The sequence below is a fragment of the Gastrolobium bilobum genome, unplaced genomic scaffold (genome assembly GCF_033153095.1).
Source record: "Gastrolobium bilobum isolate Gb01-03AN ecotype WA unplaced genomic scaffold, APGP_CSIRO_Gbil_v1 utg714, whole genome shotgun sequence".
Lineage (NCBI taxonomy): Eukaryota > Viridiplantae > Streptophyta > Magnoliopsida > Fabales > Fabaceae > Gastrolobium > Gastrolobium bilobum.
The window spans coordinates 463902-477932 of NW_026899261.1; the positions used below are offsets into that span (position 1 = coordinate 463902).

Consider the following 14031-nt stretch of genomic DNA (forward strand, 5'->3'; position numbering starts at 1 on the left):
CACAAACAATTGTGTTTCGAGCTTAGCAATGATCGAGAACATGATCTGACGTTAGAACAACTTAGCATTGAAACGTGTCTTTTGTCAAGTAGCAACAAACAAACAGACTGTTATAAATGCTAAACAAACTATTAGCTCAATTTGGTAAGAAGAATAAGATGCACGAAACCTCGTTAGTAAACGGTCAAGCATCGTTATCAGTTGAGGCCTACTCCTCTGTTGAAAGTCATATTTGTTTTTATATTATATGAATTTTTTAATCATGGTAAGCTAATGTTAAAGTACTTCCTTACCTAATCCCTAATAAAGAGATTACCATTTACCAACATAAATTTGGACTCAATACTTTTACCTTTAAACTAGTTGAATCATCCATCCTTGGAACCACCTGTGTAACCTGGTTAAACATAATTGGTTCAAACTCTATTGAAAGACTCGCTGTAAAATTTCTCACAATTTGTCAACAAAAATAAAATTGCTCTAGTATAATTTTAACTTTATGATAAATCTAAAATTAAAAAATGTGTATATGATTGTAAAATATCCCAAGTAATAATAAAATCGAAGGTGTAAATGTGCATATGTTGTTGGTCATCTTAGAAACTCAGATAATTAGAGAATTCTATTATCGTCCATCGTTCTTGACAGCTTTTACAATTTGAATGCAAACCACAAATAAAATTATACCCTATGTTAAATAGACTAGCAAAAGGATCTAGCCAGAAATAAATTCTAGTCAGTATTTACTGAATCCATCCATTATAGAAATCAGGATCACACTATTGCTCAACTAGATCCAATATAATCAAAAATATCATGAACTCAAAACACTATATAATTACAATGGGCTTAATAAGATAAAACTGGAATATTTCATTAATCCGAATTATTTTAAAAATAATAAAATAACATTAATTAATAAAGCCCTTATAATAAAAAATTCTACCCACCAAAAATAAAATAAAATTCTAACCCTTTAATCATGCATTTAATTATCTTATAAGTATTTCGTCTAAAAAGATTTTATATTATTGACGTTTTGCTAACGAGTGTTTTAAGGCACTATTTAAAGAATAAAAACAAAATGTATTTACTAAAAAGTGAAATTCTTTTTAGTTTTTAAATGTAGTAAATGATTTATATTATATTTAATACTTTTCATTTTCCATTTCTTTAACTATCCTTGGGAACTAGCTGGCAAAACCTATTAAATTATGGGCAATATCATATTACACTTTGGAATGTCAATATTATCAGGTTGGAATGATCTTTTCCATGTAGTTTTCTTCATTGAAAAACGTTACTATTATGTTTCTAACATTTCTTTGATTGCTGGGTGCTGGCCAGTGGTCATGAACTTGTAGTTTAAGGGTTGTTAGTTAAAGATGTACACAACCCAACCGAAGCTTTCCTTATACTTCCAGCAATAACTTCAAATCTTTATGCCTTGTTATGAAAAAAGAACTACACGTTGCTTCTCATCTCTCACTGTCTCTGAATGTGCCTTTGTGTGTGAGTTAAACAATGAATGACATCAACTCCCCAACCTCTGAAAATGAACCCACCACATATCCTTTACACTAGTATAGTACAAATTTGCTTTCCAAAGTCTAGTTTCAGTGAGTTTATGCTCTTTCATATAAACTCATTAGAGCTTAGATTGAAAAGCAAAGGGTCAGAGAGGTTTATATATTGACATTTTGGTCCTTGAACATAAGGTGGACTAAAACCAAAAATGATGGAATCTGGGGTTCATTTCTGCAACTCTTGTGGGGAACAAGTTGGACTTGATGCTAATGGGGAGGTGTTTGTGGCTTGTCATGAGTGCTATTTCCCAATTTGCAAGGCTTGTTTTGAATATGAAATCAATGAGGGACGTAGGGTCTGCTTGAGATGTGCCACTCCCTATGCTGGTAAGTAACCCTCCTATGTCTAATTGTCTACATTTATATTTCCAATTTATTATGTGAATTATCTGTAACTCTTTTTTTACTCTTCCTTTCAATTTTCATTACATGGTTATTTTAGACTTACAATCTTGGAAGGCTAATTAAACTTTGACATTTCAAGAATCATTCAACAAAGTAAGAGACTAAATAAAAGTAAAAGAAATAGAATTTTAGTTTTAATTTTCTAAAAAGGAGGCAAAGAAAATCTTTTGACATTTCTTATTTAATTATCTATTCATCAGTTTAATTGAAGCATTCTCTTTTCTTCTGAATTATTTTCTCATTCACTCAAGTAAATATATTCATTTATTTTTTTAATAAAAAGTGGCTCGTTTACTCGTTCATCACATGCCCTTTTTTGTGAAATATATATCCTAAGGTTTGTTTCTTTCATAGATAGAACAAAAGATAATGATGACACAAAGGTTTCTGGATATCAATCCACAATGGCTGCCCAGATCAGTGTTTCTCAGGTAATTAACAGTAACATTAATAGAGGTGCAAATGATAATCAGCCTTATTATTTGTATTTTATTTTTTGTAATATAGTAAAGTTGTTCACGTTTGCACTTACAACCTCTCCTTGCATTATGTAGGATGATGGACTCCATGCTAGGCATGTCAGTACTGTGTCCACAGTGGATAGTGGTAAAGAAGAGAGACTTCAGCCCATATTTTCTACTACAATTTCTTTTGGAATGCTCATTGATAATCATAAATCATAACATGGTTTTTCTTGTAGAATTAAATGATGAATATGGGAATCCAATCTGGAAAAATAGAGTGGAGAGCTGGAAGGAAAAGGATAAAAAGAACAAGAAGAAAAAAGCTGCACCCAAGGCTGAAAATGAGACCCCAATTCCACCAGAACAACAGATGGGAGAAATACAGTAAGTTCAATGAGAAAAGCAGCACTTTTCCTGAAGGGAACTAATTGTATATTAATAAAACTGTATTTTGTACCTAGGTATAATATTAATTGTTGATTTCTAATCAAATTATTATAAACCATCTGGTTGTAACTGCAAGACTATAAATTTGATAATGAATATTTTTGATGTGTTTACTATTTTTGTATTGACATTTTGGTCCATTGGTTTAAAATCAATTCAATCATATATTTATTCTGATGTACATGGCTACATGCTGATCTGTTTTGCAGGCCATCAGAGTCTGCTGCTGCTGAGCCACTTTCAATCATTATTCCAATCTCCAAAACGAAACTCTCACCATACAGATTTGTGATAGTCATGCGACTAATAATCTTGGGACTTTTCTTCCATTATCGAGTTACAAATCCTGTTGATAGTGCTTATGGACTGTGGCTGACCTCTATCATCTGTGAGATCTGGTTTGCATTTTCCTGGGTGTTAGATCAGTTCCCTAAATGGTCTCCCATCAACAGGGAAACTTTTATTGACAGGCTATCTGCAAGGTAAGTACATATAGTTGTAAAACATTTGCAAACCTTGTTCCTTGTACTTCAAGATTTGAGCTGAAAAATCATATTGTAGTATATTATGTATGTTTCAACATTTGTTTCTTTGTGTGTTCAGAATTTGTAAAAGGTAATCTATGAAAATGATATCAATGTATAGTGTATAATAAAATAATGTCTAAGTTGAATATGAGAGCTAATATTTAATCTGTAGTCTGTACTTTGCATGCTGAATGTGCTCACATTTCATAATGCCATGGCAGGTATGAAAGAGAGGGTGAACCCTCTCAACTAGCAGCTGTGGATTTCTTTGTTAGTACAGTTGACCCTATGAAAGAACCGCCATTAATCACATCTAATACAGTGCTTTCTATCCTTGCTGTGGACTACCCTGTGGATAAAGTATCCTGTTATGTATCAGATGATGGTGCTGCAATGCTGACATTTGAATCCCTTGTGGAGACAGCTGACTTTGCAAGAAAGTGGGTTCCATTTTGCAAAAAGTTTTCAATTGAACCACGAGCACCTGAGTTCTACTTCTCTCAGAAGATTGACTACCTGAAGGACAAAGTAGAACCTTCTTTTGTGAAGGAACGTAGAGCAATGAAGGTAAGCATATGAAGCTTCCTATTTTATGACTTCAAAGACAGGACACCCTTGATATTTGAAACATATCTGATTTGCTATACTCACCACCTTGATTTTGCAATTTGAGTATCTTAGAGAAACCTCTTCATGATTGTGTTTCATTTTTGCCAGAGAGATTATGAAGAGTTTAAAGTAAGAATTAATGCTTTGGTAGCAAAGGCTCAGAAAACACCAGATGAAGGATGGAGTATGCAAGATGGAACCTCTTGGCCAGGAAATAACTCACGCGATCACCCTGGCATGATTCAGGTATATTCATTCATTTTGTGTATAAACAAATCTCAATGCAGATATGCAGAGTCAGATGCCTAATTTCTGCAACTTGGCTACAGAATTTTTGAGAGTTCTGACAGTTTAACAGTGCTTAGTATTTTCTTGTATTGCTTTATAAGAGCTAATTATATACTTTGTGTAGCAGCAATTCAATACCTATTCAGCAATATGACTAATTTTTCAATTAATAATATATCATGTCACCAAGTTAAGCCTTTGTGTTCCTTTCTTCAATTTCCACAACATTCGTTCTAACTTTTCACTATAAAAAATGAATGCTTCATCTGAACATTCATATTATGTTGAGATATATAGTCCCACATTGGTTGTGCTAGCAACTAATGTGGAGTTTATAAAGCTTTGGGCACTCTCACCCTTTGAGCTAGCTTTTGGGGTGGTGTGTCCCAAGGTTCTTTACATGGTATCAAAGCCTCGCCGCCCCCCACTTTCTCTTGTGGACTTTCTTAGCACAAGTAGGCTGGGCCTGTTGCATCTTCCACTCTTCAAGCCCAATAGGCTTTCGTGTGAGGGGGCGTGTTGAGATATATAGTCCCACATTGGTTGTGCTAGCAACTAATGTGGAGTTTATAAGGCCTTGGGCACTCTCACCCTTTGAGCTAGCTTTTGGGGTGGTGTTAGTTGCTGTAGTAATCATTCAAGTTATTCAGAATATTTTAGATTCTGAGCATATAGTACAAAGAACCAAGTGGTTCTGTGCATGAACCTTTTCTGCTTTTGTAGGATTGACTAGTTTTATTGATCAATTTTTGGAACCAATGCATGCTATAGTTTTATATGCTTCTCATAGGCATCACTGCAAAAGCTGAATTTTCGAGAGAAATTTCTGTTTACCATTTCCAGGTTTTCCTTGGACACACTGGTGCCCATGACATAGAAGGAAATGAACTTCCCAGATTGGTGTATGTTTCCAGAGAGAAAAGGCCAGGTTACCAACACCACAAAAAGGCTGGTGCTGAAAATGCACTGGTATGGACAGATACTTCAAATTAACATTTTATATAAGGTCATTAAAGTTTTAGAATGCTTGATGCTTGTTTGAATTTATATAGGTGAGGGTGTCTGCAATTCTCACAAATGCTCCCTACATTCTCAATCTCGACTGTGATCATTATGTTAACAATAGCAAGGCTGTCCGGGAAGCAATGTGTTTTCTGATGGATCCAGTGGTTGGTAGAGATCTGTGTTATGTGCAGTTCCCCCAGAGATTTGATGGTATTGATCGTAGTGATCGATATGCCAATCGCAACACAGTTTTCTTTGATGTAAGTTAGATGAAACTAAGAGTTATACCACCTATACATTATATTGTAGTCTCAGTGTGGTAGAAACATTGCCTATTAAACAAGTATTCACAGCAATGCTTTCCCTAGTCATGAGATCGAAGAGAATTATCTTTTCTATGTTCTTTTAGTGAATAATAGAGTCCAACTACTCTGGAATTTATGTGCTTCTATGTCCAGATTGGCTCATTGTCAGCAGTATTAATATGATAATGTATATAGTGCATGCAATGCCATAACTTTTTGACTACTATGAAGTAAAAAATCAGAGACACAAGTCTTACTGTAGTTTCTAACCTTGATACCTTTCAGGTTAACATGAAAGGACTTGATGGCATTCAAGGACCTGTATATGTGGGGACTGGATGCGTTTTCAATCGACAAGCACTTTATGGCTACAGCCCACCTTCTATGCCCAACTTACCAAGATCTTCATCCTGCTGTTGTTGCCCCTCAAAGAAGCCTGCCAAAGATGTCTCGGAGCTTTATAGAGATGCAAAGAGGGAAGAGCTTGATGCTGCCATTTTCAACCTCAGGGAGATTGAAAGTAAGCACAGTTAATTTTGTTAACCAGGTTTTACTTAAACACATAGCACCATCTTCAATGAGGAATGTTCTTCTGGTTTCTTTTCTTTTTCTTGCAGATTATGATGAGTATGAGAGGTCAATGCTGATTTCACAAATGAGCTTTGAGAAAACATTTGGTTTGTCCACCGTTTTCATTGAATCTACACTAATGGAGAATGGAGGGCTTCCAGAATCTGCGGATCCCTCAATGCTGATCAAGGAGGCAATTCATGTAATTAGCTGTGGATATGAAGAGAAGACTGAATGGGGGAAAGAGGTTGGGCTAAAATGTTCATGTTCTTGTATAAAGTGCAACGCAAAATTAAGTCTCCAAGTCTGGAGAATCCTAAGTTTTATTACTGTACCTATACCAAATGAAGAATTCATTCTAGCTAAATTCATTATCTTTCACTTTTTACTTGCTTATGGTTTAATTAATCAAATATCTTCTTGTCTATTCAGATTGGTTGGATCTATGGTTCAGTCACTGAGGATATCTTAACGGGGTTCAAGATGCAATGCCGAGGATGGAGGTCAATTTACTGCATGCCCTTAAGGCCTGCATTCAAAGGGTCAGCACCAATCAATCTTTCTGATCGGTTGCACCAAGTTCTTCGATGGGCCCTTGGATCAGTTGAAATTTTCCTTAGTAGACACTGTCCCCTCTGGTATGGTTTTGCAGGAGGTCGCCTCAAATGGCTGCAGAGACTGGCTTATATAAACACAATTGTCTACCCATTTACATCCCTTCCTCTTGTTGCTTATTGTTCTTTGCCTGCAATATGCCTTCTCACAGGAAAATTCATCATACCAACGGTAATCTCCTCATCTTAATTATGGCATAACATAAAAAATCAAAAACCACTCCCCGTTAAACCCGACTACTGAGTGTGAGGTGGAGGAAATCCTTGTACGCAGCCTTACTCTTGCATAATTGCAAAGAGATTGTCTCCTGGATTCGAATCCATGACCTTTCAGTCGTGAATGAACAGTTTTACCACTGCTCCGATTCGCCCCCTTAATTATGGCATAACATAAAGCGTTAAAAAAACATAATTTTATTAATTCAGTCAATCCATAAAGATTATCCTGCAAATGTCATATGAAATATAAATAATGTATAACTAGACAACCAATGAAAACAATTTATAGCAAGAGATCAATGTATAAATTAAGGTCATTAAAAACTAATGCCCTGAATCATATTGTTCTTGCTGATTTGATGCAGCTTTCCAACCTTGCAAGTGCCCTTTTTCTTGGACTTTTCATCTCCATTATAACCACCAGTGTGCTTGAGCTGAGGTGGAGTGGTGTTACTATAGAAGAATTGTGGCGTAATGAGCAGTTCTGGGTGATTGGAGGTGTTTCAGCCCATCTATTTGCTGTCTTCCAGGGATTCCTGAAGATGTTGGCAGGTGTTGATACTAACTTCACTGTGACTGCCAAAGCTGCTGAAGATGCAGAGTTTGGTGAGCTATATATTATTAAGTGGACTACACTCTTAATTCCTCCAACAACCCTTATCATTGTTAACCTGGTTGGAGTTGTTGCTGGATTTTCTGATGCACTTAATGGAGGATATGAATCTTGGGGACCACTCATTGGAAAGGTTTTCTTTGCCTTCTGGGTGATTTTTCATCTCTATCCATTCCTCAAGGGTCTCATGGGTCGCCAAAACCGTACTCCAACCATTGTTATTCTGTGGTCAGTGCTCTTGGCCTCTGTCTTTTCTCTTGTTTGGGTCAAGATAAACCCATTTGTGAACAGAGTTGACAGTTCAACTATCTCCCAGACCTGCGTTTCTATAGATTGTTAAGTCACAAACAACAACGATTCTTGCCATAGAGTTTTGACCATATGCAAAAAGATATGGATAATGATGATTTTATCCTCAGCGTGTGCAAGTCATAACATAAGAAGCGTTAGTTCTTTGTAGAAATGTGAAGGCATTTTGAAGTAAGGTTGCAAAAGAGTCAGTGGTATTTTTTCTTTTCCATGCAAATTGGTCAAATTTCCTTGTGTAAAAAGAACAAGCATCGACTGGTTTTATCAATGTAAAAATAGTGATTTTATCTTTGTTACTAGTTCCATGACTTTGCATTGTAACGATGCAACTCCTCGAACATGTTAGTTGACCTATCATTTTCACTGCACATTTTATCTGACGAAATTAAATTATCCATAGAGATAGAGGTTACCACCCTTATCCCTGGATTAAAAAAAGCAAAAACAAAATTCCATGAATTGTGCTTTTTACCGATGAAAACTGTTTATTGAAGTATAGAAGTAGGTTTCGCTGGGGAGGGTAGCGTGATATATATTATTGTAGACTAGGAACACATTAAGTATTAAATCTTCTAATTAAAAATAAACTTGATTGGAATATTTCCAAAAAAATAAAATAAAATAAACTTGACAGGTTCAACAACTGATTAGATGAAAAGGAATAGTGAGTGATATGAAATTCACGTGGCAGAAACATGGATTCTTGCATATTTTCATCGGGAAAATTCATTCAAGCCTAATTTACTTTCGGAACAGTAACCTAAATGACATATTTTTTTTAAAAAAAATTTCACAAATATTATGCAAATAGTCCATTTTTTCAAAGTGTCTATCAAATTGTTGTAGCGGGTTTTGTTTGGTCGCATGACACGTATTTTAAGGTCACCAAACACTCTGTCAAGTATAACGAATTTGGTGGTGAAATCAGTTTGTTTACAATATTAAAATGGACATGTGACACGTTTAGGCAAACTTGCTAGGGCATGTAACGAGTTTAATTTGACACGTGGCACAAAATTTTGATAATTTTATTGTAAAATTTTGAAATATCATAACTTATATTCACAGTGTACGAATTAGGTATTTTTTTTATTCCACTTAACTTTTTGAGATCTACGCATTAAAAGAATTATTTTTAGTGTTGGAAAGTGAAAACAAGAGTAAAAATTAAATAACATTATTCATAGAAATAAAATATACCAAACAACGTGTTCGTCTTGAAAGGTTATGTGGAATAAGAAAATCACCTCATTCGAGCACTCGAAACCAAAGTTACGGTCTTCCGAAGTTTTACAGTAAAATTATCAAAATTTTATGCAACGATTTTGGCCACATGTCAAACTAAACTCGTTGGGCTTGTAGTTTGCCTAAACATGCCACGTATCCTGTTTCAGTATTGTAGACTGACTGATTTGACCACCAAAATTGTTATACCTGACAACGAGTTAGGTGGCCTCAAAAAAGTGTCACGTGGCTAAACCAAACTCGCTACTTGTTATAGTAAATTTGTTGCATGACATTTTGAAAAAAGAGAAAGGTTATACTTACAACCAATTTTTTTTTACAATCTCTTACAATCATATTTTAACATCGTTAATTTCCGCCAATCAACGGTTATGATTTTTGCAAATTAAACTCATTAATTAATTATTAATTCATAATAAATGATAACCGTTGATTGACGAAAATTAATATTGTTAAAATATGATTGTAAGAGGTTGTAAAAAAAAATTAAGTATAACTTTCCTTTTGGAAAAATATATTATTCGTGCCACATTTGAAATTTTTTTTTAAAAAAAAAGATGGCATTTTTGTCATTATTCCTAACTTCACGCGCACACATGAAAAAAAAAAAAAAAAACCACGTTTGTAGGATCCAAACATAGTGCAGAGACCGTACCTGCATTGCGCAGGGGAGAAAAATCCAATTCACTCTACAAACATCAACAATTGCATCCTGTTTAATAGAAAGTAGAAACACTATTTTCCTTTGATGATAACACATATCTAATAACGTCGTTATGTATTTGCTTTTGCTTACGTTGAAAATACACAATGAGGTTATTAGATAGAAATATGTTATATTTACAAACTTTTTTGTTTACAGACTCTTACAAATTATATTATCTTTTCCCGAAAAAACACTAGCTACACTATTTTTTTCCGGAAAAAAATAGTGTAATTTGTAAAAATTTATACAAAAAATTTGTAATCGGATCCTTTCCCTATTAAATATTCCTCGTAAGATACCCTTATCCTCATCTACATCGAACCGGATCATTAATAATCCATCACAATTGCATTTCTTATATCAAATTACTTATGTTTATATATTTATATATTTTTTATATATCTTTACATAAATTTAATTTAACTAGTAGTTGTACTTGTGATGGTTGAATTTCATCAATAACTCATCGCCTCAATATTTGCATCATTGCTGATCAAAGATGGGAATAAATTTTTGGTACTACTGTTACTGTTGTACCAAAGATTCAATACATCTCACCAATGAAAATATTACATGTCAGTTAAAATACTTTTTTTTCTGTCAAATTTTCTCTCTCTCATCTGATATGTAAGACTCTCATTCATAGAATGCACTAAATCTAAGTACAGCAGTAGTACCAAAAATTTATTCCAACGTGGCCTCTGCCTCTCATATTTATGGTCTTAGGATTTGATTGACTACTTTTGAATTGGGCTATGCTTTGGCCCACCCATGTCTATATAGTGGGTTTACATCTGTTATTTGCTTCTCTCTTTCCTTTTTGTTTGTTCTGGATTGTTGGGCACTGAATTGGATATCGCTCCATTTCAGTATCTCTTTTTGTTGGTTGCAGAACCTTTAAAATCATTGTCATATCTTAATTTTAAAGAACAAGGTTGATATTAATTAAATGGATTATCATTTCTGTTTCACTAGCAGAAAGTTTTTTTTTTCTGCCACTGAGATATAAAAAGGAATGACCCCATTATTGTTTTATCTCTCATTCCTCCACGCTTTCTCTCCCATTATTTTATGTTTCAGTGGCAGAAAATTTTCTGAAACAAAAATATAATCCGTTAATTAAAATATAAACTTAAAACATCAAATTCAGTTTGATATTTTAATAATAATGTTAGAATCGTTCTTAACTTACCGTGTAGGTTCATATTATTGTTGTTAAAGACACATCCATATTGACCATAACTCCCTTTGAGAATACATACATGGCTCTCTTGCCTCACTAACCGTTCAAAAGCTTATCAATTAGATATAAATATTTTTGAATTTGGTAATTGATCCAATTGTGGCAAATTATAAACCACTTCGTTATTTTATGAAAAACTTTTGAAAAAATATTTACCTATGCATGTATCATTTCTCAATACTTTTTGTTTGGTCCGTGTGTGAATTTTTGGTCATATATATGACAAGAAATAATTGATTTCCCTATCATAAATTCAATTCCCACCTTCAATAAACACAATAATAATTAAAGTAGTCTATAAGCCTTTATCTAATTGACATTGCACTCACCCTAATTGCAATCTATTTCCTGTTTGAGTCAAATTTATCTAGTCATGTCACATAATCACAATTCATGAAGAAAACTAGATTACTCAGCCAAGAAATTGTATGAACCCAATACGCAACGATCTTTACATGGATTCTTAAAATGAACATGGGACACCATCTCATTAACAATAGTGGGAAATGAAATAAAATTACCATAAAAGTGAATGCTCTAATCCCTACTTTTGGATTTATGATATAAATTTTGCTAATGCATGCTATAGCTTATAGTCAATTGTGGACAAGAGGCAGCAAGTCATCAATCACAAGGATGTCATAATGTAATGACGTAGTTTGGAGGGGTTTCTTAAAAGGTTAATATTAACAACTAATTGCTTCTTCTTGTTGTTCTTTTTAATAAATCTCCGTTTGTTTGGTTTTTCCTTTTGCTGTCTGAGTGAAAGTGAAACCCTTTGTTGTTGACATGATAACCAAGTCAAGTTATCAATCTCCAAAAAATGATAAAAAGGTGAAAGCTAATAGTTTAAAGATAGGCACCAAAAGTTGAGCAGAAAGAACTAAAAAGAGTATAGAGGAACCCCATGGAGGAAGACCTGGATCCCACGACTCCTCCAATGCAGCTGAACACCAACATTAATAATTAAAACAATTAAACATTATTAGGTCATTGACAGTGAGAGATTTTAGTAATTTGCAAAAATAAAAAATCAAATTTTGTATCATCACTTAAAATGAATATATATATTAAGTGTCAAATTTCAAATTTGACACCGGTGTCAAAGGATCCTACCTATATATATATATATATATATATATATATATATATAGGGAAAGTTATATTTACAAACTTTTTATTTACAAACTACACTAAATATGACCGGCCATACTTCAATCAAGAGTGTATGACCGGTCATACTTAGTATAATTTATAAAAAAATATTTGTAAATGGATCCTTCCCCATATATATATATATATATATATATATATATATATGAAAAATATATTTATTTTTATTACAGAAAAATTTTCTCTACTATACTCACATAAAAGTGAGTGAATTTCATTGTAAAGAGAAGATAAATAAAAAATTAGTGAGACCCATTTACTTTCACACGAGTATAACAGAAAAGAAATTTCTACAAGAAAAAATAAAAACATTAAACTCATATATTATATATTGTTTCCTTCTCGTTTCAATGATTGAACTCTAAATGAAAAACTACTACTCACAATTATTTTTTAAAGAACATAATAAAGACCTCAACTAATTATCAAAATTAGGTTATGAGTTGAAGAACTGTTTCTTCTGTCTTGCTATAACTCCATTACTTTATTTTTATTTTTTATTGAAACTATGTGTAAAGAATCAATTCAACCAAAAAGTTTAAGTTGTTGGGTGAGGTTACATTAATGATTTTATATATCTCAACACATCCCCTCACACGACAGCCCACTGAGTTTGAAAGGTGAGCCCAACTACCTGTGCAAACAAAGAAATTGGGGGCGGCGATGATCGAATCCGGGACACGAGACTCTGATACCATGTAAAGAATCAATTCAACCCAAAAACTTAAGCTGTTAAGTGAGATTACATTAATAATTTTATATATTTTAACACACACTACGTGCCACGAGTAAGATGCACTCCATTTCATATATTTTTCTCAAATATCAAGACAAGAAAATTAACTAATTGCCTTCAAAGAGAGAGAATAAAATCTATCCATGAATGTGGTCAGCCATGTACCATTTAGCAATTTTTAAAAATATTTTATTTCATTCAAGTTATTTTATAAATCGAAAAGAGTGTTTATACTTTATACTTCTAATATTGACCGTTGTTCTTTAAAATATTGAAATGACAGGTGCAATTCTGTAAATATATATCCAAATCAAAAGGAACAAACGCAATCCCCACGTGAACTGTCACAGTAGAGGCCACACCTATGAATTATGATCCTATCTTTCTATTTAGAATGGATTTGGATGTTTTCAATGAAAAAATATCATCTAGTCGTATTAATTGATCATAACTGTTTATTAATAATAAAATAAAGAATTTATTTTTATTATGTTACATAACATAATATCATCTTCTTACACACACAAATTTTATATGGGACCCACTTTAAATTTTTTCTCTTTTTCCTACTCTCTCTCCCTTTTGTGAGAGTAAAAAGTTTATTTTTATGTTACGTTACCTAACAAAAACATTTTCCTAAAATAAAAGAAAGAAAAATATATAATTTTTAAATAAATAATTATAATCAAATGATATAATATTTTTTTTTTTTCATAACCATACAGTGTAGTATATGCTACTGCCAGCAGCATTGTATTCTTTGGTATCTGAATCTTAATCTTGTTCTCCTCTTTCTTTCTCTCTGCCTTAACCATCTTACAGTTCCAACACCCAACGTTGTATCTCGCACTCTCTCCCAATCTGTTTTTTTTCTTCTCTCTCTCTTCTCTCTCTCTCTCTTCTCTCTCTCTCTCTCTCTCTTTGCTGTGAATATCATATCAGCACATGTGTTTCTGACCACTGAGCC

The 14031-nt window shown here is 33.3% G+C and overlaps 1 protein-coding gene across 2 annotated transcripts; it reads left to right on the forward strand.

Moving 5' to 3' along the window:
- Positions 1–1694: 1694 nt before the first annotated feature.
- LOC133288917 (cellulose synthase A catalytic subunit 8 [UDP-forming]) lies at positions 1695–8213 on the forward strand. Of its 2 annotated transcripts, none has more exons than XM_061486755.1 (13): positions 1695–1913; positions 2346–2422; positions 2546–2597; positions 2692–2839; positions 3112–3384; positions 3651–3996; positions 4147–4284; positions 5170–5295; positions 5379–5591; positions 5922–6156; positions 6254–6453; positions 6639–6992; positions 7405–8213. In XM_061486755.1, the coding sequence occupies exons 1-13, from the start codon at positions 1736–1738 to the stop codon at positions 7990–7992; spliced, it is 2928 nt and encodes a 975-aa protein (XP_061342739.1). In that variant the 5' UTR covers positions 1695–1735; the 3' UTR covers positions 7993–8213. The 2 variants fall into 2 exon arrangements, with proteins under 2 accessions (XP_061342739.1, XP_061342740.1); XM_061486756.1 differs by having other exon boundaries at positions 2358–2422.
- The last annotated feature ends 5818 nt before the right edge of the window (positions 8214–14031 follow it).

Coding starts and splice junctions, on each gene's coding strand:
- LOC133288917 (XM_061486755.1), top strand. CDS start 1,736: ATGATGGAATCTGGGGTTCATTTCTGCAACTCTTGTGGGGAACAAGTT. Junction 1,914..2,345: donor ATGTGCCACTCCCTATGCTG/GTAAGTAACCCT, acceptor TTTCTTTCATAG/ATAGAACAAAAGATAATGAT. Junction 5,296..5,378: donor CTGGTGCTGAAAATGCACTG/GTATGGACAGAT, acceptor GAATTTATATAG/GTGAGGGTGTCTGCAATTCT.